The following is a 24,478-nucleotide window of genomic DNA, read 5'->3' as shown; positions in this document are numbered from 1 at the left end:
AACTCCGAATCCGTTCCAGGGATCAGCGTCTGGCTTATTCAAATGAAGCAGTAGAACTGCTGCTCGAGTGAGTGCCGGAGCGGCGGCCGTGACGTTCATTGCTGTCCCTGGACGATGTAGGGCGGCTCTTGCGTCGGGTATCAGCATTGGCTGGAAGTCCCTGGACAATACCGTTGCGAGCAAGCATGCCGCCGTTGACGGAAAAGTTGCGGCAAACCATGAACGCACGCATGGCAGCGTTCTCTTGAGCCAACAGGTCGGACTCGTATGCCAGGTCGGTCTGGTACTCGCGTCCGTTGACTAGGACAAGGCAAGTAAAGCCATTGGGGTCACGGTAACACTCGTACGAGGGGTCTGTCCATCCTCGGCGCCGGCAAAGGCCTATCAATTACACCCATCGGTTAGTCTTTCCACCTACTCAAAAGTTTTGAAAAAGACGAAAAAAAGAGAGACAAAAAATCACAGCCATTAGCTGCCAAGGCAATGTAAGATGCGGCAGAAAACATAGATCACGGCAACTCGCCAGAAACATGCTGCTGTAGACACCTCATTCGACCGGCTTCTTGCAGCCTGAAGGATCCCTGCATGAACCAGCGGTACGATTGAGCAAGAGAGGGGGGACAAGCCGCGGAAGGGTGTAATCATGTGCCTGCGTCAAACCAATTCACGGGATTGTAAACGGCGGTAAGAGTTCGATTGGGCGGCAGAAAGCAATTGAGAAAACAATGCTCGCTCCCTCTCAATCAGCCCTCTGAGCTGCCAAGGTCGCCGTGGTGGCCGCGCGCAAGGCTCGATTTATTTCCCCCCCTCCCCCCAAATCTCATACGCCACCCCCACACGAGATTTCGGGGATGTCGGTAGCCATTGGGTTGAAGTAAACAAAGCACACGAGAGGTTCAATTGATCAACTTACTCTCCAAGTACTGCATGTAGAAGCCACCCATGATTGCGGTAGTTGTTCAATGGATAGCGGCGGAGAAATGAAGAGAGGAATTGGGTTCAGGCAATGAAATTGTCCTGGTGTGGGCAAAAAAATAAAAGTGGAACAGAGTCCAGAAGCCGCTGCCGCAGATATGCGTGTGTGCGAGTTTGAGTTGAGAGGAATTGGAGTATGGCTGCGTGGTAACCTTGAGAGCAAAGTCAAAAAAAGTTAAACCAAAGTTCAAGGTGTAACCGAGGCGGGATCCAGGGATGGTTGGAGAGAAGCTACAATCGAAGCCCCGGCGGGAACTGAGAGGGAGACGAAGGGATTAAGAAGAAATCGAAACAAGAAGCGCGGGCTTCGGCGGAGGAGAAGGCGGAAACGAAACAAGTTCAAGAACAGAAGCTGGCCAAATCCAAGGTGGAGCACGAGGACGGCCGAGACGGAGGCCAGGCGCACCGCTCCGGTAGCAGCAGCGGCGGTAGACAAGATCAAGCGGCGAGGGATGTATGCGCGCGCGTGTACCCCGTACGCGGGATGTGAGAATCTGCGTCTGGATGTGTGTATGTGTGTATGTACGAGTATGTAGGTCGTCCTAGTCGGAAGCTGGCATGGGGGCCACAAGGAGAACAGTCAAGGGGGAGGAGAGAGATGTGCAATGAATGGCTTCGATGGGATGTGTAGCAAGCAGTATTCTGGGCATGCATATGTATGTGTCTGCCTGTCTGGATGCATGTACTCGTAGTGGTAGTATGTGAGTATGCATGTACGTGGTATGCCGCTGTCCTGATGCTCCGTTACCACGCATTCCACGGGCCTTGTCGCAAGAGCAGGATGAGCCGGTCCTTTGGCGAGACATGTGGGCTTTATTGCAAACGTCGTCCCTAGCGCGGGGCCGAGGGGTGTCTGGAGAGAGAGCGAAACGCGCGAATGGAGGTTGATGCGAGCAACGATGCGGCTCTTGGAAGAGTGTGACCCCATCGTTGATGTGTTGGCAGCTCTCATTGCCAGTTAATTTTGCAAACCGCTGGGGACTAGGCCGCTCCACCACAAAGTGTACAAGACGACAAGTGTACAGTACACTTTGGGTGCCAGAGAGACGCACTGCCTAACCATACCTGTATATGGTCGTCTCCCCATCTCGAATAAGTTTCGCCCCAGCGATGCGGACGAGTCGTAGCATGGACAGAGGATGGAGGTAACTAGAGAGCGAAGTGGTAAGGTATGGCCTGGCTAGGGGCCTGGCTTCTTTTCGTCAAGGGTCGTCCACCTACTCGAGTCAACCCGGGCCCTTTCGTCTCTCTCAGCATGGTTTCCTAGCTTCTCGAGCTGTCCTCATTTGTTCATGCCGCTGCAATCATCTTCCTACAGGTAATGTCGGCCGTTCTGGCCGCCGGAAGGGTCGCTTCTCTAGGCGCCCAATCCCCTGTCTCTGCGGCGGGGACCCATGTTTGGCGCTTCGGCCATGTTCAATTGAGGTCGCACGAACGATTAATCAATCGACAGCAAGAAAATCATCAACTGCAATACTGGATGGGCAAGGGCTCCCCCTCGTTCGTCCTGAATTGGCCAACGGGGGTGGTGGCAAAAGAAAATTTGAGAAGGGGAGAGAGGGGCCAATGGCAGCTTTGACGATCCTCAACTGGACCACAGAGAACAACATATCACCACATCTACTTCGTAAATGTTGGTGATAAGGAACGACAAGTACTGTAAAACATCGCTTAGGAGAGAGCCAGCCCAGCCACACGACGCCATATAGCTGGGAGAAAACGTATCGCCTGGTAACCACCATCACCCAAGAATATCCTTCCGAGATCTATGCTTTGGCGGCCGCTAATGCACAGCAGGATCCCACAGATGGCGCCTTGTGCAGATATCTGTGTATTGTCGGTGACCTTGGGTGCAGAGCATACACCGTGACTGGTAACATGAACTTGGTCTACAGCACGAACTTGTTACAGCCCCAGTGGGAAAAGCAGGATGAATGCTCCAATTGCACCCATTGGATTTGCACGAATAGAATATGTGCACGATTGGAACACACACATGCTGCTTGGCGGGCATGGACACATCTTTCAGTCGTGCTCACATCCCTAGGCATTGGTGGTCAGCTCGCGCAGCTGTTTGGTTGGATTGGTTCACTCCAGGTTAGTCGGTGGTGGCTTCGATCGTCGGTAGGAGGAAGCGTGTGCGTTCACAAATCTTGGGATGAGCCGTCACACATACGTAACGCCGGCCTTGCTGTGCTTCATCTGTACCGTGCCAGCAAAGACAGAGGCTATATCCCTTTGGTACATACCGGGTGATTGGCACCGAGACGACATGCTAACAACCTCCCCCCCCAGCTGCACTTGGGCAAATCTGGCAGAGTGCCAGTGGTCCTGGCGCCATGAAGAGACGCTTAACGGAGGCTATTTCCTAAAGCTGCTCGGATTGCAGGCCGAGGTAGAAAGGGGAGGTCCTCGTCGGTGCTTTCAGACGTCGGTGAAGAGGCGCGAAACTGCAACCACTTGCATGAAAGTGAGCAGACCAAGAGCGCACAAAGTTTTAGTGATAAACATACTCCGTGCTCCATACTCCCAGGTCATTGCATCGCAAGGTCTAATCTCTTTAGCGTCGCAGTAGCTGGACTGGCGAATAGTGGGCCAAAGGTTGGACGCAAGGTGATCCCGGTTCGAGAGAACCATCCAGCGGCTCTCGAGCTGTAACATAATATTGCTCACATCCATTGTATCTGTATCATGTATGTGAGTTCTCGTACGGATTCTCCCATGCCTGCCTCGACCTCCCAAGCGCGCACACGGTGTGTCGTCGTCGTTGCACACAGGGTTCCAGACTTGACATAGAACAATAGTGACAATTACGGTGAAGATGGCCCGATTGATTGGACAGATCTGCGAAGAGGGGGGCGCAAGGCAGCCAAGTATGAGGCAGACGCCCTCGGACCCTTTGACCCTCTTTAAGTCTCTTTGTGAGGAGGGGGGGTTTAAAAGGCCGCATGCAACGATGAGCTGGCAGTGCCGCCGGTTGATATTAAGCAAACACACGCAGCGAACGGTTCGTCGAAGCTGCCCCAAGGTGCCATGTACAAGTACTCGTGCTCGGTGGCTTGCACACTTGTGTCCCGGCTTCTGTGCAATAGTACTGGGACAGCGACACCCTCAGTCATCCTCACATGCGCGGAGGCCCGAGCGCTGACGCAGAGCTCTTGTAAGTAGTATACCATTGGGAATTGTGGGCGAGGATGGATGACAGGAAGCCCGCTGCGTGCCCGGTAGAGGTAGCACCGATTGTATGTACGAGTATGTACGAAGCAGCAGGAGTAGGAGTAGTGCTTCCTCTTGTAGTACCGAGACCAGGGGGGCCACTTTCGGCAGCGGTTTCTTCTTGACCTGCTTGTCAATTGCTGATGAAAAAAGCCCCGTCCGTCCTCAGTCGTCGCCCAGGAACGGAACCACACGAGGAGGAGACGCCACCCACGCTGGATGACACTTTGGTCTGGGGTAAAGATCCGTTGCGTCTGCTGCGAAACTCGGAAAATACCATTTGCTATCCATTGTGATATGTGTGATGGAGGATGCTAAAAAAAGCATGGCAAAGAGCAAAGGGGGTTTGACGCCTTGCCTAGCACAAGCGTAGCTGGTGGGCGGATCGCCGGCCAGAGCTTGTGATTCGACAATTGGACAGCTCTTGGCACCGAAACACCTCTCATCGTTCGCCTAAGAGTTCCGCTAGCTAGCTTGCCAGGTGAAGTCAAAAGCAAAGTCCCTTTGCTCCGTAGCGCCAACTTGATGGCACTGAGTGGCCGGGTCTCTGGTGGGAAAATGTCTTGTTTCTTTTTTTACGGGGTGCCCTGGAGGCCAATCGCTGGCGATTCGGATCCGGCCGTTGGTCCCAGCGACCTGGTGCGGCCGCGATGGGATGGGCACGAGGCAGATGGGCGTTGACCACTCGGCAGAGGTTGGATGATTATGGCCAATGCCGTGTAGACGCGTGCTGTCGTCCCTACCGAGGGAGAAGGGCATTGGAGCAGACGAGACTGCAACCAATGCATCCGTGAGGCGGTATCGCCGTCACCTCGGCCGTCGTATCGTCAGACAGGCAGCGCCGCCTCTCGATGGCCTGCCCTTGCCTTTGCCTTTGCCTCAACATGGCTAAATGGGATGCAGCGGTATTCCGGACGAGTAAAAGGCACAAGCATGCATCTTCTCCACGTCTTCGTATGTACGGAGTGGTGAAGTTGACTTGACCCAGGCCACGGCATGGTGAGGGCAAGCGTGTAAGGTACGTTGGATTTTTACATTCCAGTCTACAAAGATGGTAAGGTACCGTGTCAATGCCCATGTACAAAGTACTCCCTGCTTTGCTACGTCAAAAAGGCCCATGCCAGCGGTCAAGCAGGGATAGCTCCTGCCCTTTGGGAGCAATCGCTGAAGCTGACCTATCGGAACTCAGACAGCAAGGTACCTGGTACATGTTCCTGCGGGTCGCAGAAATACCTAGCAGTACCTAGCAGTGCTAGGGCATTACTAACGGGTGAGCCATTAATATGGACTCATGCCACTTGCAGCAGCCTCACTACATTAGTACTGTATATCCAGGCAATGGCAAGGCCTTTTGGCAGCACTGCTTTGACATCTCCGATGGCTTTCGTGCTTCCTCAGCGTATGCCGGCGGACATGAGTTGAGTCATACACGTACTTGGTAAGACGCAGCGTTTTATACAGGGCCTAGGCCAGAAGCGTCGTTGTCTGCAAAGGACGCCTTCCTCCTTGCTTCGTGTAACCCCTATGCAGCAGCATGAGCCCATCAGACCGGATAATCAAGGGAGGAGGTCCCTGCAGAGCCAGGTCAAAAGCCGGGAAAAAAGAAGGATAGAAAACAAGAGAAAACTCTGTGGCAAAGAAAAAAAAAAACACGGCGATCCACATCATGCAAATGCCCACTTCCACCTCCCTCAATCCCGGTCCCTTGGTGGCGGGTGAACGATGGGATGTAAGCCGACAGGTACCTCCTGAGCGGGCGGCTCCAATGCATCGGCAGAGGAAAGACCGCGAACAGGCGGCTTGATACTAATATTGGGGGTGGGAGAAGAGATGCGAGAGAGAGAGAGCCAGCTGTTAGTCTTCTGATATGGCTTCAAGATGTTTGCCACAGTCTTGTCCGAAGGGCTGCTTCTTCGCTCATACCTCCTCCTCAGAGGGGAAGTGATAAACTTGATTCCCCTCCTTTCATTCTGTGACTCGCCGCCGTATGCAGAGGAAAATCCAAACGCCTGTGCAAATTCTCAGAGAGTTGACTTGTGCAAGTGTACGGAATAAAAGCAGGCTGGCCATGTAAGGCGGCCGCATGATATGCGGCCCTATAAGCGGAGGGGGCGTGTGCGTGAGACCTGTGCCATTTTGACAGAAAAAGAAGAAGAAAGACATTTTGTTGCCTCTTCTTACATTAAAAGAGTGCATATGTACGGCGCAATCGGTTGATGATCAAGGGCGACGCTTGCTGGAATATTGAGTCTTTTGGAGGGTCGGGGTAACTCCGCGGCAACTAATGGATTCATGCCATGTACTCCGTATCTATCATTCGTAACCGGCCTCTCCCTGCTGGACTAGGAGGTATGGCTTCAATCCAGCAGAGCAGAAGGGATCGCCCAGAGAATATATCCAACAGGAGTTGTATGACTCCTGGTGATGTGAGGAAACAGGTGTTGTCCCAACCCACGCAACGGCTGTCTGCGGACGCATCGGGCGGGATGCGGTACGTCCTCGCATCCATGCCGACATGAATCTGTCCAAGAATATCAGCCCTCGATACAGAGTAACCCACCCTTGGTCTGGCGATGATGTGCAGAACTGCGAATGCGGTGTGGCGCAAGGCAGCCCCCCTCCCATGAGTCTTCATCCGAGACATGCTTCTTCAACTAGTGCTCCGGAATCTGTCGGCGGGCGGGCAGCTGCGTGTTGGCATCATCCTCTTGTAGACACAGGATAAAGGAATATCACTTATAGCTCCAACTTACAAGTAGTACTCGTACATATTCAATTTTGTAAGCCGTCTTGTACAGGTTACACTCCGCCTTGGGCATGATCGGGGCATCTGGGAACGTCGCACAGACAGCCGGAGGGCAAAAAAAGACAACTTGCTACAAACAGAAGCTTGAAGACTTGGCAGACCATACCCTTGACGGGTAAAAGAGTGTGGGGAACGAGCACTAGCACGGAGGACTCCGTACATGCAATGCACGGCCGTCCAAACGAGGAGCCTTGCACCGTACTTCGTGCTGCTTCGGGATAGCCACCCCAGACGGCCTGCTTCGCGAAGGCATAAGCCCGAGCTACTTGTACAGCATTCAGATGCCACCTTTGGATCACTTTTCACGTGTGTGGAAGATCGTGGGTCCTTCCATTCGAAGCGAGCCGCTGGAATCATAGTCCGGGATAAAAATATGTTGCTATGCTCATAATTGATTCAAGTACATGTTGGTTTCCTTGCAGTGCCGCCAGCTGGTGAGCCGTCAACCAAGGAGAATAAGAAGACAAGGAGAATTAATCAAGCGGTGGCGGATTTCATCAATCCACGGCTAGGCGGTCGGATCGGCCACGAGAAACACTTTTCACCGTCCTGTCCCTCGAAGGATCGGATAGTACTGCTGCTTCTGCTGCTTCTGCTGCTGGTAGTGCGTCGTAGCATAGTGCTATTGGCGGCCATCGCTCGACCCACTCGTCTGCCATCTCAACACGTCCTCGCTTCAACGACTCAACATCAAGGACTGTATCTAAGCCCCTGAGGGACACGTGATTATAGCATGTGGTTAACCCTTATCGTGCGCGAGTGCATGCTTTCTCAACGGCTTGGTAGAGAACAAATGACTGGACAAATATTGGGTTAGTGCTCTTTGATTGCTCCGCTAGACCGGGTAAGCAGTGTCTGCTATGTAATATCGAATAACCACTTTTTACCCCATTACAATTAGAAGCTCTCCTTCGACAGGAAGTAATTTCGAATCTCGTCGACTCTGTGTTGAGGGATCGCATAAACGGGATGGGTGGTCGCAATCCGGTCTTCTTCGTCAAAGATTTGGACTCCATTCGTGTGAGGTGACGCCTCCCAGCGATCGTCTCCGAGAAGGGTTTCATCGGCACGAGAGGCAATCAAACGCCACTTGGTTTGTGCGGAGCTGAGGCCGGATAGAACGTAGCATGAGTGATACGCGTCCGAGTACCTGTGGAAAAAAAATTAAGGCATCAGTGTGATTGCTCTGCAAAGTCTCGCCCTGAGAAAGGGAGCACCCACTTGCTAGGTTTGTCCCTTAGTCCACCCCTCTTAGACATGTCTTGACAGCAGCAAAGGATGTATCGAATCAAGCCATTTCGGCTGAACAAGCTGTCGTCTGCATCGGTGGCTTCGAGCGGGCGACCTGCAGGGCCAGCTGTCGGCCCCTCAGGCCCGCTCAGACTGGCCTCGATCAGGGGCCAACATCCGCCAACCCAGTGGCTATAACAGCCGTCGACAAGCTTGTTCGTGCGGCCTGAAAAGCCACCTTCTGGAGCATACTGGCGAGATGAGAGCCAAGAGATAAGACGTGGCACATCCATGTACCTACCGCGCCGGGGAACGGGTCAGAATGCAAAGCTCTCATGGCACTGCGTCAATAGACAGCACCCTAGATTGAGACACTTACCGTCTAACGCTTCGGTGTGGGGAATCAATAATTGAGAGACATCCTAGAGCACAAAAGGCGTATGCGCCATGCGCCTCGATCCCATGCTTTGCTGACACGCCTCCCTCGTACGTCTGGCCTGGATTCTCATTCTTGTTAGACAGAGCGGCAATCAAGACGGGATGGTCGGAAAAAAGACATGTACGGGGAGAGACAACTTACACAGCCGTACCCATTCACCCAGCCCACTAAAGAGATCAGTGTGGCCGGCGGCATACGCAGGAGATTCGGGCGACAGGTTCAAGGGCAAGTTGAGCAACGAAACCACAACAGCCGCACAGTAGGCCCCCCTGAGCGAGACGTCAGTTAAGAGCCTGGTATCACAGCGTGGGCGTGCCGATCAAAGACATACCTGACATCCTCCTCGCCCCCGACAGCCATCTGGAACCCACCATCCGGCTGCTTTAGTTGGCACAACCACTTCCACATGCTTCTCCTGTCAACCACCTCGAACGCTTCGTCCCCACCAACCAGTGCCAGCGCAAGAACAACTGCATACGTGGTGGCGAGGTGTGAGGCCTGGCCAAAACCCCCTCCGAATCCACCTGTTTCGTTTTGTATCGGACGCACTGTCTCGACCAGCTTGGCGCGATAAGGCTCAACATCCTCACCAAGGAGAGACAGGGCATTCAGGCACCAGTAGAATATCCACGGCCGGCTTGGATCCGCTCCCACGTATGCGCTCGGCAGCACTCCTAGCTGCTTTGTTAGGAACCTTGCATGCCGTTCCTTGTCCAGGCGAGGGATGCCATGGGAGTTGAGGTAGCGGTGTTCTTTGCCAGTCAGGAAGGGTAGAACCTCCTCGACGGTTTCATCCTGGATATGAGATGAGTCCGTCTCCAGCGCATCGCGAATCACAGGAGGTTGCGTGAAAAGACTAGGCACGGGTGAATCAGACGCGTCTTGGTGTACGCCATGCGCCGCTGGGCCTGGCTGTTGTTCCACGGCTGCGGCCATGTTGTTTCTCAGATGATGCCTAAAGATTACTCGAGGACGGTTTCGTAAAGTTGCTCGAGATTTCATCATGTGGACTCAGGGCCTTGTCATCTTTTTAGCAGGACAGCAGATGTCAACCCCGCTCATCCTCCCACCTTGCTTGTGCTTGGGAGCTATTGACAATCAGCCCGTGAACGGTACACTCAGTATCAACTAAATGGTCAGGCCGTAACAGAACAATGGGAAGAGGAAGTCGTAGCCAAACTATTGTTGCCGGCAATATCCCGGATAGCAATTTAGCGCCCCCTCTCTCTGCGACACCCACTTTCTGGTGCAAGCGTTGTTAGATGGGCTCTAATCCTCAACCCAACGTCCTAGCTCTGCCGAGGCTGAATACAAGCGGCTAGACATTGGGAATGATGTTGTTGATCTGCCCGAATTGGCTGGAACCAGGCAACGTTGGTCTGCAAATACATTCTCCAGTTGCGCCATCATTACGCCGCTGAGGGCTCTGGCTAACGGGTTCAAGGATTCATTGATTATAAACGAAACTGAAACATATTGTTGAACCATGTTGTGGCTTTAGCCTTTAGAGTTTAATCGTTAGTGGCGATCCCTTGAATGGCATTCAAACGAGATTTGCCTGAGCTATTCGGGACATGGCTGTAACCCTAGATCTGAGGAGACCTATTCAGGTTGCGCCTCTTTGAGTCTTCTTACAGCCTCGTCATTACCTCCGAAATCTTTCGTTTTCTCCGGAAGAAGCAACATTTCCAGGGGCTGTGGCTGTTAATGAGTTGCCTATTCTCTTGCCATGTTGCCTGTTACAGTATCTTCGCCTGTTTCATACACATTGATGTAAAACTAATCACCGATGCCCGTTTCATGTTTGGACAGGACATCCCCTGTTGATACTACCATCTAGAAGTTGATACCAAGGCCTGGTTATTGACTAACCAGTCAGCTGGGAAGTAAGAGCGGCGATGCCTGTCATTCGGTGCTACTACTCATCGGCAATCGTAGTCCTACAGCTTACAGAGTAGAAGATCCTAGTCTCAGTACTCCGTAGGCCATGGTCCGCTACTAGCAATACTTCTAGAAGACCAGTCTGCATCTTCCATCTACGAGCTGACTGTCTCTCCACCGAGGCCCGGACACATCCGGATTACTCTGCTGCTTTGTACGATGAGGCGTCCCGTTCGCCGAGTCGCACGATGACACTTCGCTTGGATGGATGGCAGATGGCAGTTGACAACCGGGTCTCGAGTCATGATTCAGCGGGGCAAAACAGCTTCTCGGCCGATTAATCCTCAAGGGTTCCGGTGTCAGAAATCATGATTCTCAGGAGACAATATCCTCCGATCTTGTTCGTGCTGACAAGACCCTGATATTATGCAGGATTCAAAGTCTAATGGCCAGGGCTGGGATATACCAGAGCTCCCCTGAACTGATGACCATACTCGGACCTGTAGTTGTAGTCTAGAATAACTCATGGAATGTCATGGATTAAGAGCCCTGTTAAACGCTGGGTGAGTCGTAGAGGGTTCTGAGAACATGATCATGCACAAACAGCTCTGCCAATAAACTTTCGCATCGGGAGACGTCCGCCGCAGACAGGACGGAACAGGGTCTGTTGATCAACATCGTGGCATATCAATATGGGCAGACCCTTCAATCAAGCATTTGGCACGAGTGATAAGCAGTATATCATGACCGTGGGAGCATGGTATCACGCGCCGCCAAGTACGGAGTACTGTCGTCGGCGGTGCAAGGGCCCTCCTCGGCTCTTGGCGGGCTTCTCTTTTGCCTTGGTCCTCCCAGATCTTCCAAAGTGGGTAATGTGATCTTGTGTCTCAGACAACCGAGGGCAGGATGTAACACACATCAACAGCCTGAGGCGGGGTTGGGCCGGAACACGTTCGCCGAGGAAGGCATTTCCGCACTCTTCGAGTCTTTGTTGGCCAGTTGTTTAGCACTGCGTCCGGCTCAAAGTATCTCGGCGGGTCATCTCAATGCTCTTTGCCCACGGCGAGGTTTGGCGTAGCGCTCTGACCTTCCTGACTCCGGTGGCTGGCGATGGGTCTTCCAGGGGTGCCTGCTAGCAGAGCATCGCAGCGAAAATAGTACGAGATCGAGCGGTACAGTCTGCCCAAACAGAGCACGTTTGAACACGCGCTGCAGCTAAGAGAGAGAGAAAAAAGCAGGGTAGGCCATGGGGTAATGCTGTAGCAGGGGGCCATGCCATGGCGGTTGGGCAGCGGAGCGGTTGCGGCAGTCGAGGAATGGCAAAAAATCAGGCGAGGAGTGGCCGTCCACGCAACAAGAAGCTGCCCGTTTGGAGCCATGCAAATGCATGACAATTGCTAGCACTAGTAGAGCAGCGCGTACCGCGACTCAGCGTGTTGTTCATGTACTCGTATGGAGCTCTATCGGCAACGGCGTTACGGAGTATAAATTTTCATCGGCTAGCGGACCCAGATGGCGAGGTGAGGCTCAGATGTTGGTGTTGAGACTAGCCGTCGGTAGTGTTGTTACGTCGCTTAGCTAATGTAAGTCGAGTGGCTGGGGTATGGAATGGAGAGAGCCCTTGAATGTTTGATGTACTCGTAAATATAGAATACTCCAAGCCTAAGTGCGGTCTCATGATGATGAAGACTGACTGAAAGGATCAAGCATCTGATTCGGCCGTCACCGAGGGCCAGGTCAGCAGCTTTCTTCCGGTCTCGTACTACTGGCAGCTCACCATTTGCTGGGCAGATACTCGGTCGAATAGGCCTGCTTCCTGCATCGTCAAGCGGGCCAACAGACTGACGGGGAGGACGGTATCTATCCGAAGGCCAATACGCCAATCCTCCCTTGCCTTTTTAAATAAGTCCCGAGTCTCTACTTTTGTGCAATGGTCCGGCCAATGCCCACAGCCAGAGTTAACCCGATGCAGCAAAAGAGATCAAGCACTCTAAAGGCACATGGGACACCCGCATGCATATCTCAATGATGATCGATCGCAAAAGTGTAGGTGAATACCGATCTAGCTGGATTCTGCTTGGGCGCACATCATTCCTGCAAGCCTCACTGTAGAGGAATATGTATGTCTCGGATGCAATGTTCTCCCAGCCCAGGCATTGTGTAGCTTAAACGGCTTTAGGCAAGGGAGGCGAGGCTGGGGGATTGGCTTGGCTCAGATGTCCGCCGTCCATGTATCGAGCAAATGTGTGTTAGTAGGTATTACAGGGCAGAGTGTCTCGGCACCCTGCTTCCCATGCATGCATGTATGTACTGTATGAGTACTCCGTACACAAGATTTTGCAAAGGTTGGGTTCGGCCATTGTTGCATCACGCTGCCCGACTGGCTGGCGGCTATGGCGAGGACCGTGGCAAAAAGGAAAAAGGATCAATGCTTTCCGTCCGAACGACGGTGCCACGGAACGCACGCACTCGATTCGTGCCGCCCGCATTACACGTAGCAGAAGCAGAGCAGCAGATCTATCGAGTCTGGCCATCCATGGATGATCGGTGATAAGGGTTTAGCTGGAGCCTTAGCTGCTTTGGTGTGCACGCCACAAAATGACAGCGCATCACTCCTATGCGCAGCTCGACGGGCAATGCATCAGCGGCGGCGACGGCCAGCGAGTTATAGGATGGCATGTGTACGAGGGGGCTCCCGGGACTCTGGGGACGGATGGGGCGGCCAACCAGGGTTGCAAGCCGCCGCCTGAATCGAGGGAGGCGCTCGTTCTTGATTTCTTGTGTTTTGGTTGACCCATGGCGGGATGCTATTGGATTCTAGGTCAGTATCATGAGCTACACGCTCGTCAAGCTGGGGAATCACCCTGTCCAGAAGCCGAAACGAATCTGCTGCGAAGGCAAACAGCGCCGCCGTGTATCCACTCAGGCCTCGCTCTCACATTTTTTCTCACATTTGATTTTTTTTACACTTTTCTCTTCTTACTTTTCCGATGAACCCTTGCTGCAATGGAACCTTGACCAGGGAGTCTGGTGGGGGGGACGCCGGAGCTTGATGTGGCTCGCTCGAATCGTGTAGTACTAGTTGGACCACGGGGGCAATATATACGATGTGCTGTCTGAAGTAGCACTCGTATGTACGTATCGTACGGAGCGCATGTGCAGTGTGAGGCGTTTGTTCGTATTTGGAAACGTGCCAAAGACGTGGCAGCCCAGATCTGGCAGAGGGCAGAGACGAAGGACTCCGGAATGAAACGCCGTTCCTTGGTGTGCGCCGAATGACGGCATTGGGACAGTGCAAATAGCCAGTACTAGAGAGTCATGATGCCGGACTTCGCTCCGTTTCTGCGCAGCCAAAAACGATGCTACTGCAGTCGCTTCTTCTGGCGATGGTTTTCGCGGCGATGCTTCGTCTGGCGTTCCATCGAGGCCGTGGACAGTAAACGACGGGATCTCCGCTAGATTAAGTTAGGCTAGCAGAGGGAAGAGTCAAGCCATGGCTGGGCCTTGTCGCACGGTGGCACGAAGCACAGACGAGCGAGAGCTGTAAACGGCTGCTAGTATCGTAGTGTAGCAGTGTTAGTATCATGACCAGCATGATGATAGCCTCCTTGTCCTGGTCGAGTGCATGTATGTAGCAAGGACCCCTCGGATCCTTTCTCTCCTGCGGTGTCTCGCCCCGATGCCCCTCCTGCTCCGATACGTGCGGGCAGCGCGCTCCGACACTGTGCGCGGTGCGGGCGAAGCGAGCAGCAAATGGCGCCATTGTCGCTCGGACGTGGCCAAGTCATACTGTCCTGGCGGCGACACAGTGCATTGTTTGGCTCCGATTGGGCCCTGGGGTCTGCGCCGTGGCCCTGTAGCGCTCTGTCCCCCTCTGTGGCCCTTCTGTGGCCCGCTGTGACCCTCTGTGGCTCCCTGGGGCCCTCGCTGTGGCCCTCGCTGGATCGCCGGCCGGCTGCCCCACACCTGTGCAGCTGCAGATGTGCCTTGGCGGCGCCCATTGGCTGCTCGTCCCGGCCCGGGGCTGGGCGACTGAGCTCACCGCCTCTTCAAGCCCCCGCTCGCGATGCCTCCAAATCATGCCAACCCGCCGACCACCCACTCCAACGTCCATCCATCTCCTCAATCCCATCCATCCATCCACCACCACCTTGCCAGACTGTCTGAACTGTACAGACCACCGCACAGCACAGTAGCACCACCACGGTAGCACTGCTTTGCTTGCTTGCACTGACTAACTGTCTGTCTTGTCTGGGCGCCGGAACCTGCCAGCGGCTGTTCGTCTAGGCACCCAAGAAAAGAAAAAGAGCGTCCCGTAGCGCCTTATCCAGCTGGCCTGCAGCAAACCGTTTCGTTTCTCTTCGCACCCCGGACGCTTCCCTTCTCTTCCTTTTTCCCATCTCTCCCCGCCGTAATCCCGATCATCCCTCAACGCACCGAGCGTGCCACTGCCAACATCACGAAAGAGCGGTGTCATCGGCTCAACTTCATACAATACGCCCTTTGCTCGCATCCAAGCGGAACGCTTGACTGTTCCTCTCCTCTTCTCTCCCAGAATGACCCTCGACTACAATGTCAACGGCGGGGGCGATGCCTTACTCGATCTGACCTTTGAACAGCACCAGCGGGACCGGGCTGCTGCGTATAGCTACTCAACCACAACCACAGCTCACTCGAGTCCAGGGCCTGCATCCAACCTCGTCACTGGTTCTTGGAATCTTCCTATCGACATGAACGCCAACGCTCACAACTCGCCTCCGGGAGCTCGAGGCAGCTCCCCCGAGGAATACCACCCAAACTCGCCTCTCTCACACATGTCCAGCCCTCACAGCCAGCACTCGCCGCTGCAGCACTCGCCCTACCAGCAACACACGAACCCGCTAACCGACTGGGCTCTTCACCATCATCAGCAACAGGCGGCTTCCGCTGCGCAGCATCAGACTTTGCCCGCTCACGACTTGTCACATTACATCCAGGAATCTACGCTGTTGAACTTCAATGCCTTTCCCGGATACCACCCTCTCGAATATCTCCCGGCGACGACTCAGGCTGCCTTGCAGACCCATCTTCTTGAGTCGCCCTTCAGCTCGATGCCTGCCTTGGATGACACCGCACACGCAATGCACTGGGGAGGCGCAGGAATGGGAAATTGGCAAGACTTTCAAAATACTCTGCAGCTCGATGGTCTGCCCACTGTTGGCAGCAATTCACCCACTGGAACGTATCTTGAGGTCCTCTCATTACCATCTTCATCATCCGGCGATGGGTGGGCAATGGTAGACTGGGGACATCCTGGCCATGAGCTATTTCAGCCCACCCCAAGTGCCGCCATCTTCAACCCCTCGCAGACACTTCATCTGCGGACCAACTCTGATTCTTCAGACGGTGGCAACTCGGTCGAGGTCGGTAGCTTCGAGGAAATCCCCCCCTTCCCTTATTCGCCTTTCTCACCAGACTCTGATGGCCAGGCGGACAACCACAACGGACACCGGAATTGCTATTCTGCAGACGGTCACCACCACAGCCATGACAACGGCCATAGCCATAGCCATAGCCACAACCACAGCCCTACCACGGTAGCTGCCCCGGTCTCCATCAAGGGCGAGTCCTCCACCCGCCACAGCCCCGGCAGTGGAGCAGGTTCAGTGTCTCCCTCTTCGTCTAGCACCACCTCAAGGAGGAGCGCGGGCACGGGCATTCGCAAGAGCCCAATTGCCAAGACGCCCAAGACCGTCGTCAGGCGCATTTCCAACGGAAAGAAGGATGGATCTGTCGAGAAGAAGGTTGGCCGCAGAAAGGGTCCTCTTTTGCCAGAGCAGCGAAAGCAAGCCAGCGAGATAAGAAAGCTTCGTGCTTGCCTGCGATGCAAATTCCTTAAGAAGACTTGCGATAAGGGAGAACCCTGCGCTGGATGCCAGCCATCCCACGCTCGTCTCTGGCAAGTTCCCTGCACTCGAATTGACATCAAGGACATTGGTTACTTTATGAAGGACTGGAAGGCCGACTATGAGAGGCACATGGACCGTGGAGTATCTGTCTACAACGTCAAGGGCTTTGCTCAAAAGGAGACACTCATGTGGATCACCCACGGCTATGGCTTTGCCCTGCCTGTCATGGTTCGTGAGGTCTACGTTGCCGATGACAGTTGCTTCTCCGTCGAGTGGGTCGAGTCGTATGTCACCACCAACGACACGATTGACTTTGAGACTCGTACTGAGAAGCTTGACGTCGGCGCTGAGGGTATCCGCATTGATGCTCTTTCTGAGTATCTCGACAAGCACATTGAGGGCCCCTTTGAGGACTTCATTGACGATCACTTTGAGGGCACTCCCTTCATCACCGAGATCCTCAAGACTGCTCACCGTTACTATGTCAAGGAGAAGATGCCTGTCATCCGAAAGGCCCTTAAGTTGGTCCTTGCTTACAACTTGACTATGCACATCACCATGGTTGAGAGCCAGGGATCCGAGATGCCGCTTGACGGCCAGATCGACGATGAAGACTCCAAGTACTACGGCCGCACCGTTGCGCCTGTCATGATCAACTTCCAGATTAAGTGTGCTCTGGCTGACATGTGGCGCGAGCTTCAGAAGGACATCCTGGAGGAGCTCTCTGCTCTCTACTCCGGTGTCTACAGCGGCGAGAAGATGAAGAACTGGCCCACCATCTTCCTCCTGGCTTCCATCCTCCTGGCTGTGTGGGAAGAGATGCAGTTTGACTGCCACTACCGCGTCCCTGACCCTGTGGCGGTGAACAAATTCTGCAACGACATGGAAACCACCCCTGTCGGTGTTATTGTGGGCCTCTTCCACGCCATCTCTCAGAAGCTCCCAGCCTTCACCGACTGGGACACCCGTGAGCACGGCCACCTGCTTCACAACAATGTCGCCGTCTGTGATGCTATGACCGAGGTGCGACAACATGTCATCAAGCATGGTAAGTTTGCACACCTGTGCTCCATCAAACATGGTTACGTGAGTGGTACGGTATGCTAACGAAACCTTTCAGAGGCTTACTTGCGAACTCGGAGAGAAGCCAAGTTTGACCGCTATGATTTTGATTCGCTTTCAAACAAGTTCTTGTCGAAGCTTGTTATTCGGGCTAACTAATAGAGGGTTTCTGATTGTTTGTTTGTTTCAATTTTCCTTGTCATGTATGGGACAGGCTCTAGTAGACGCGCTCGTCACCATCATTTCCTTCACGACTTTCTTTTTACATGAATCTTTTACGGTCATTCAGCGACGGCGTTGTGATAAGATTCTCTGCATAAATCTTTGAGGACGACTTCTGAGCTCGCCATCTACTTCACCTTAGCGTTTCTATTCTCTTCATTGGTTGACCGCCGCCATACACAACACGACGGTATTGCGGAATGTCTAACGAGCTTGATATGACTTTCTTCCACGAATGTATGACTTGAAGAAGAAGACCTCTCCTTTCATCCCTATCTCTATCTATCTTTACACTTTTGGTTTTACTCCATCGGGCAGCTCATCTTTCAACACGGGAATTTGCGATTTGCGATTTGATTTTTTTGCTTTTTTGCGGCGGAGAGGTGGACACTCTCGGTTATGTTCGTTATGGGATCATGTTGCATGATGTAGTGTTATGGGATCTACAGACGAGTGGTTATGCAGCATAGACGAACATGCATGGTATTTAGGCGCCTTGGGCCACGGCTATTGACCTGGCCTTGGATGGAGCGGGATGATTTGACATGATGCCTTGACCAGTTAGGCAGTTGGGTGCGATGGCTGGGAATGCCACGAATAAAAAACGGCTTTGACTATTGTTAATGGAAGCAACTGTTTCTCCTAATGATGATTGCCTTGACCAGTGATTCACATTTGTTTATGTGAGTAAGCCCACACAGCCTTGCCTTGCCATGGGCAGAGTTGCTCCACCGCCACACGCCCGAGCTAGGCTTTGTGGTAGCTTTGCTTCCGATTCCTTCACCGAGCACTTGATATACCGAGTACAGAGTTGAAGTTGGAGATAAGATAACCACTTCTTGAAAGACTTAATTGCTATCAAGAAAGATAAGGGCGTAGGTACTGAAAAAGAGAGGCCGTGTTTCTTTCAGTAAGCCGGCTTCATCGGAGAAGCATGCGGGAAGCGGTGTGCATGATGTGGTGAGATTAGAACTATTCCTGAAATATTTTACTCTGCAGACGCAGCTAATTACTTAGCACCATAGGGATGTGTACAAACAGCTGAGTGATTATTCTTCCCTGGAATGCAGTCGTTTGATAGTACAGTGCTAGAGAACATCTCGGGCTACCTATTGTGGGACGCTGGATGAGAGCACTTGTTTAGAACCGTGTTATGGAACTTAAATACACTAGATAGTTGTCGAAAAGGTGGCCTTCTATATTGACATTGTATGATGTTGCCTTTTGAGGTTAAATTGTAAAATATGGGAGAAATAGCATGGGTACCTGTTAATTGAATAGATCATCTAATTCTCCAAATTTTGTTGGTGGAGGGGCGGATTCTAGAGGTTCGGTGACCTACCCTACATATCAATGAGACTTATTTACCAGCCCGCCAGAAACGACAAGATTCCTTTGGCGTACAAGAAATGAAATTGGAAAATAACTAAATTTAATTATATTTTCATTTCTGGTGAGATACACTCTACCCTTTAACTTAGGGATTTTGTGGCAGCACTGTGTAGTGCAGAAGGAGAAGTCAAGCTCCGTTCTTTTCGATGTAAGGTCTTTTTGGGTGGCGGTAAATTTGAAGACGTGTCAAATTGACTGCGGAACATATCTTTGAATGAGGTAAGAGATTAAGTGCAATCAATGAGTAAGTACTTGAATGAAGAAAAGACGGCCAAGGGAAGAATAGTGCCGAGTCATAGTGAAGAAAGAGAATGGTCCTGAAGACGAACCGAAAGTGTCAGGTCCTACAGTCTGATATGTTCATTGCCAATGTAATTATGTGTGGAGGGGTAGAATGAGATCCTTGAATATGTTTCAAAACATCTTGGGAGGGGCGGTGTTTTGAAGTGTAATTGAGAAGAAGACTGCAAGCCTACATTGGACAAGGAAGAGAAGAATCTCAGTATGATACCTATTAATGCTGCCACCTGGCGGCCAGGAGAGAGGTGCCTTCGTGTGCTCGTGCACCTGCTCTGCTTTTGATGCACTCTCTCGTGATCCTGACAGCCTGAGGTTGCAAGAAGTTTGGGTACACCTATATATTCCATGCAGCTGCTCGCAGCTTCTCTCCTCTTCCTCTTCCTCTTACACATCCTATCATCTTCGATCTTCGATACTACCACGTCCGCCACGCACCACTTTTTAGTCAAGATTTTCTTCTTCTATTCCTTCCGCTAAAGCTCACTTTCAGTTCCTCACAATGAGCGATCTCAAGATGGAAGACGTATCGCGGGAAGATATTCCTCATGAGAAACCATGCGTCGTTCAATCAGATTCAGATGCAACCGCTCAAACCGACTCTCACCCGCGTCTTGTGGATAGCCGGGCGGAGGGCAGACCGCGGGAGAGGGGAGGGCATTTACTTCCGAAGATATACTACGGCGGGGTTAATCTCCTTTTAGGAGAAATCCCGAAAGCATCTCATCCTGTTTGGGCTTCCTTGAAGAAGCAACTAAAGAAAACTCCTGAGTCTCAGATGTCAACCCGTGTCCTGTTCCAGCAACTCGAGGCAGCCTGCTCGACGGAGGAGCTTGACTGGAAGAAATTCGATTCTGTCAAGAGAACCTGGAAAGATGAGCCACAAATGATAAACTCGCATGCATTCTCAGCCCTTCTATTCAAGCTTATGGGTTCTTCTCCTCAAAAGGAGCAACAACTACATTTCCCTCCTGAAGATGCTCGATATTGCAACGCTCTATCTCTTGACGGTGAATTGGCCGACTCGATATATACTTTTCTGGCATTGTCCAAGCTTGCCCAGTGGAGCAAGGGCCGCAAGGGGACGTCTCATCTACCTCCCCTTCTACAAAGCAAGTTCCAAGCCTTGGAAACTCGCCTCGTGAGCAATAGAGGTGCCCCCAAGGTTCGTCAGTTTATAGAAGAATGGGGCAAAACTGCCTATACCAGCAGTGAGTCTGAGGATGACAACAATGAGGAAGATGGAGAGTAGCAAGGCAACAACGACACTGCGCTGAGCACTGGAGCTTTTTGAGAGACGGATGTAGAAGCAGCTCGCGTAGGAGAAACCAAACCGCACGGCGACGTTGGGGTTTGCTTGGGAGAAAAGCAATGGGTAGCATTTCAGATGGGTCGAGCTATCTGTGCTGCAGAGGCCACCGCTTCATTATCAGCATGGAGTGAAAGTGGTTATCAGATGTCAAACACGACGAATGAAGCGGCAGCAACGGAACAAGAAAAGAAAAACAGGAAAGAAAGGTATGTGCATGGCACGCAGACTCAATTTGATACGAGGCTGATGTACAAACAGGAAAGCAAACTTGTCGACTGACAGGTCGTCAGTGGCCTATGCCTTTACAATTCGGGAGAGAAAAGAGCGGCGCGAGAAAAATGGTGATCAGGAAGGGATGGAGTTTGGTGGCTTTAAGGCTGAGGAATTTGCTATTTCTTTCTTACTTTCTTCTCTATCACGCTACATGATCTGGTTTCTTTTCAACGCACGAAGTTGCTGTTCATTTTTCATTTTTCACTTTGACTCTCGGACGGATCGTACTACAAAATTGGGATTGCAATACGGGGTGGAATGGTTTATTTTGAAGCAGACTCCTTTTATGGCTGCTACTAGTACTAAACTTAGCTGATGCTTGAGATTCTTTATCTCGGCGGGACCTTTGAGTTGCTGAGGATTTCCTTCAACTCTCATCATAGGTAGCTCTACAATTCAAAAGTTTGCGTTTTTCGGATCATGAGAAAGTAAATTATGTGAAGTAACATGTCCAGAGAGATTGTCGAGCTCTTCTCCAGCTTAGCTCCAGTGGCCCTGGATCTAAAAAAACAGCCGAGCGTGGAACAAACAAGCTTTGCGGGTCTTCCATCCAGGTTCCCAATTCAGCTGTTAGTCTCCGCACTCCATCTACCTAGTACAGCTGCTCCGTAAGGAGATGCAAGCGAGAGAGCACATCGCATGTTGATCTGCTCCAAAAACTCGAGATCTACGTAGTTGAGCACTAAAAGGGTATCACGTTGAAAGTTGGCTCAGGAACAGAACGTTGTCCTTGGATGATCTACAGCATCTCGTCGATTATCATGATGGGCTTCAGTCAAGTCGATGTCTGAGAAAAAGAAGAGCCGCTCGCTATTTCCGGCTCTTTGAGAAAGGGAGGGGCATTTGGGAAAGAACATTTGGCCATGTGCCCTTTAGCCGCCCATGCCATTGTCGGCGTCTCTTTCAAGTTTTTCTTCAGCAAATGTCTCACAATTATTGGCTACTACGCTCATTGCTGGTCCGATGCCATCAAAGGCTGTTATCGTGCAATCGTCAAAGCGACGGTTCGTAGAATAGATCCCCACTGTCAATGGCCAGGCCCCGCCCGGTATCGCGCGAAACCAAGTCTGGTGGCTGCTAAAAACGGACGCCTGTCTCGGCCCCTCCTGAGGTTCGAAATCGCGGAGGTGATGCAATCGCTGCATCGGACCCTGGCTTGTATGACGAAAACCTGATTCTGGCGGCAGAAGATTCTTTCCTGTTCCTGGACCGGCGCTGGCGTTTCGAAAGGAATGAATAAGCCATCCCATGCCAAATTATCGCTAGTAGCAGATTGCGAGTTGCGCGGTAATTTGTCGTTTCGAAGCTGCAGCCCAATCTAGATGCAGGCAGAGAAGGGCCCTCGAGATTGCAAATACGTCACTGACGCTGACCGCTGGTCTGATAACGCGATGGTGCATCCGAGCAACTCCGTCGCATCATCCGTATCTCGGGCGAAGGGCGGCATCTTGGCCTGCTGCAGTGGATTAATGCATCGCGCGGTAGAGGAAAAAAAAGAGCCAGCTGAACTGAGGTATCAAAGACGATGCACCGCGGCTATTGACTCACCTTTTGTATTCTCCGCGTTTTGCCTCCTGCTGGGTACTGTAACAATTAGACTATTGCCACTGCACGCTGCGCAAACAGAGCACAAGGGAACAAGAGGCTGGCAGCGCTTCACCACGGCGGAGACAGAGGCACAAAGAGGGGCGCGGATGACACGCCAGCAGCCTCCGCTATTGGTCACAGCCGGGCGATAAGCCCCACCGCGTTTTCGATAGGGTGACTGCCTTGGTGCTTAGTGGCAGCGATTTATCCGGATGCGGGCCCACAAGTACATCGAGTCCCACCGGCCAGCTGCGTGCGGTCGAGGTACCGGCAGCACCTCGCCTTCCCCGGACGGTTCTGGAGCATTCTCGGGGCATTTGGCGCCTTTGGCTGATGAATCATGGCCGCTTGCCACTCACTCGCCGGTACGTACCAGTGACCTCCTGCAAGGCGGCGAGATGGGGCGCCCAGCTGGTCACTGGTCACTGCGCCTGTCTCCCCTCGCTCGGCCTTGCCAAAGCGTCACCGCCCCCCTTCAGGCTGCCACTCCTCTCCTCTCGTCCCTACATAAGGACCTCTTGCCCGTCAGCAGCCATTTTCACATTCTCTCTCTTTTTCCTCTCTCATACCACACACAAACACTTCTCTCATCTCTTCCACCCTAAGGAATATCCGTTAACAGCGCATCTTCTTGCACTCTCTACGAATCTCCCAGCGGCCAAAGCTTAATCCGCCACCATGCAAATCTTCGTCAAGACCCTCACCGGCAAGACCATCACCCTCGAGGTCGAGTCTTCCGATACCATCGACAATGTGAAGTCCAAGATCCAGGACAAGGAGGGCATTCCTCCTGACCAGCAGCGTCTGATTTTCGCTGGCAAGCAACTCGAGGATGGCCGAACTCTGTCCGACTACAACATCCAGAAGGAGTCCACCCTCCACCTGGTCCTCCGCCTTCGTGGTGGTATGCAGATCTGTAAGTTATCTGATTCAGCCTTTCTATCCAACCAACTGTGACTAACAACATCCTTCAGTCGTCAAGACCCTCACTGGAAAGACCATCACCCTCGAGGTGGAGTCATCTGATACCATCGACAACGTCAAGTCCAAGATCCAGGATAAGGAGGGTATCCCTCCTGACCAGCAGCGACTGATCTTCGCTGGTAAGCAGCTTGAGGATGGCCGAACCCTCTCCGACTACAACATCCAGAAGGAGTCTACTCTCCACCTTGTCCTCCGTCTCCGTGGTGGTATGCAGATCTTCGTCAAGACGTTGACCGGCAAGACCATCACATTGGAGGTTGAATCATCAGACACCATCGACAATGTCAAGTCAAAGATTCAGGACAAGGAGGGTATTCCTCCGGATCAGCAGCGTCTTATCTTTGCTGGTAAGCAGCTTGAGGACGGTCGCACTTTGAGCGACTACAACATTCAGAAGGAGAGCACACTTCACCTTGTCCTCCGCCTTCGTGGTGGTATGCAAATTTTCGTTAAGACTCTGACCGGCAAGACAATCACCCTCGAGGTGGAATCTTCCGACACCATCGACAACGTCAAGTCCAAGATTCAGGACAAGGAGGGCATTCCTCCTGACCAGCAGCGCTTGATCTTTGCTGGTAAGCAGCTGGAAGACGGTCGCACCTTGAGCGACTACAACATTCAGAAGGAGAGCACACTGCACTTGGTTCTGCGTCTTCGTGGTGGCCAGTAAAAGGTGTCTTTTGCTTACGACCGCACTGTTACGACTGAATTGGACGGTTCGGCGTTTTTGGGAACTTCTTTTTAAAGCAGATATGGGAACTTGGCCATTGCACTGGTCATCATAGTTTATGATAGCACATTTCAGCGTTACCGATATCACGGTACGCGACAATACACCTCTGACTGTCAACATTGACAAGTCGCAAACAATTTTCTTTTCTCCATCATGACTTTTAGTGAAATGAATTCGATAT

General features: G+C 52.4%; 11 protein-coding genes across 11 annotated transcripts; 7 read left to right on the top strand and 4 right to left on the bottom strand.

Annotated features, from left to right (window-relative positions):
- Positions 1-34: 34 nt before the first annotated feature.
- Positions 35-944, bottom strand: M431DRAFT_494590 (hypothetical protein; the record flags this gene model as incomplete). Its single annotated transcript, XM_024917266.1, has 2 exons — positions 35-381; positions 914-944. The coding sequence occupies 2 exons, from the start codon at positions 942-944 to the stop codon at positions 35-37; spliced, it is 378 nt and encodes a 125-aa protein (XP_024775834.1).
- Positions 945-2,877: 1,933 nt separating this feature from the next.
- M431DRAFT_419366 (hypothetical protein) lies at positions 2,878-3,673 on the top strand. The gene has a single exon (XM_024915001.1). The coding sequence runs from the start codon at positions 3,134-3,136 to the stop codon at positions 3,548-3,550; it is 417 nt and encodes a 138-aa protein (XP_024775833.1). The 5' UTR covers positions 2,878-3,133; the 3' UTR covers positions 3,551-3,673.
- M431DRAFT_419367 (hypothetical protein) lies at positions 3,674-4,240 on the top strand. Its single transcript, XM_024915002.1, has one exon. The coding sequence runs from the start codon at positions 3,797-3,799 to the stop codon at positions 4,121-4,123; it is 327 nt and encodes a 108-aa protein (XP_024775832.1). The 5' UTR covers positions 3,674-3,796; the 3' UTR covers positions 4,124-4,240.
- Positions 4,241-6,367: 2,127 nt separating this feature from the next.
- Positions 6,368-6,840, bottom strand: M431DRAFT_507805 (hypothetical protein). Its single transcript, XM_024919016.1, has one exon. It carries the CDS (start codon positions 6,833-6,835, stop codon positions 6,482-6,484), a length of 354 nt encoding a protein of 117 aa, XP_024775831.1. The 5' UTR covers positions 6,836-6,840; the 3' UTR covers positions 6,368-6,481.
- A 1,054-nt stretch (positions 6,841-7,894) lies between these two features.
- Positions 7,895-9,602, bottom strand: M431DRAFT_82682 (hypothetical protein; the record flags this gene model as incomplete). Its single annotated transcript, XM_024923202.1, has 5 exons — positions 7,895-8,147; positions 8,219-8,524; positions 8,607-8,724; positions 8,808-8,935; positions 8,998-9,602. The coding sequence occupies 5 exons, from the start codon at positions 9,600-9,602 to the stop codon at positions 7,895-7,897; spliced, it is 1,410 nt and encodes a 469-aa protein (XP_024775830.1).
- Positions 9,603-11,332: 1,730 nt separating this feature from the next.
- Positions 11,333-12,357, bottom strand: M431DRAFT_419154 (hypothetical protein). The gene has a single exon (XM_024915000.1). The coding sequence runs from the start codon at positions 11,924-11,926 to the stop codon at positions 11,591-11,593; it is 336 nt and encodes a 111-aa protein (XP_024775829.1). The 5' UTR covers positions 11,927-12,357; the 3' UTR covers positions 11,333-11,590.
- Positions 12,358-15,277: 2,920 nt separating this feature from the next.
- M431DRAFT_83555 (hypothetical protein) lies at positions 15,278-17,656 on the top strand (the record flags this gene model as incomplete). Its single annotated transcript, XM_024923320.1, has 2 exons — positions 15,278-17,483; positions 17,556-17,656. 2 exons carry the CDS (start codon positions 15,278-15,280, stop codon positions 17,654-17,656), a joined length of 2,307 nt encoding a protein of 768 aa, XP_024775828.1.
- A 2,234-nt stretch (positions 17,657-19,890) lies between these two features.
- Positions 19,891-20,636, top strand: M431DRAFT_142129 (hypothetical protein; the record flags this gene model as incomplete). Its single annotated transcript, XM_024912633.1, has 1 exon — positions 19,891-20,636. A coding segment is annotated over exon 1 (726 nt), but the record flags the coding sequence as incomplete, so codon positions are not given.
- A 1,679-nt stretch (positions 20,637-22,315) lies between these two features.
- Positions 22,316-22,732, top strand: M431DRAFT_494582 (hypothetical protein; the record flags this gene model as incomplete). Its single annotated transcript, XM_024917265.1, has 1 exon — positions 22,316-22,732. The coding sequence occupies one exon, from the start codon at positions 22,316-22,318 to the stop codon at positions 22,730-22,732; it is 417 nt and encodes a 138-aa protein (XP_024775826.1).
- Positions 22,733-22,823: 91 nt separating this feature from the next.
- On the top strand, positions 22,824-23,604 carry M431DRAFT_418945 (hypothetical protein). The gene is made up of 2 exons (XM_024914998.1): positions 22,824-23,306; positions 23,593-23,604. The coding sequence occupies exon 1, from the start codon at positions 22,914-22,916 to the stop codon at positions 23,247-23,249; it is 336 nt and encodes a 111-aa protein (XP_024775825.1). The 5' UTR covers positions 22,824-22,913; the 3' UTR covers positions 23,250-23,306; positions 23,593-23,604.
- Positions 22,824-24,234, top strand: M431DRAFT_553057 (hypothetical protein; the record flags this gene model as incomplete). The annotated part of the gene is made up of 2 exons (XM_024921378.1): positions 22,824-23,496; positions 23,555-24,234. The coding sequence occupies exons 1-2, from the start codon at positions 23,259-23,261 to the stop codon at positions 24,232-24,234; spliced, it is 918 nt and encodes a 305-aa protein (XP_024775824.1). The 5' UTR covers positions 22,824-23,258.
- Positions 24,235-24,478: the final 244 nt, after the last annotated feature.

Source organism: Trichoderma harzianum (genome assembly GCF_003025095.1).
Source record: "Trichoderma harzianum CBS 226.95 unplaced genomic scaffold M431scaffold_5, whole genome shotgun sequence".
Taxonomy (NCBI): domain Eukaryota; kingdom Fungi; phylum Ascomycota; class Sordariomycetes; order Hypocreales; family Hypocreaceae; genus Trichoderma; species Trichoderma harzianum.
The sequence above is the reverse complement of the archived record's forward strand: the minus strand, read 5'-3'. Positions and strand labels throughout refer to the sequence as shown.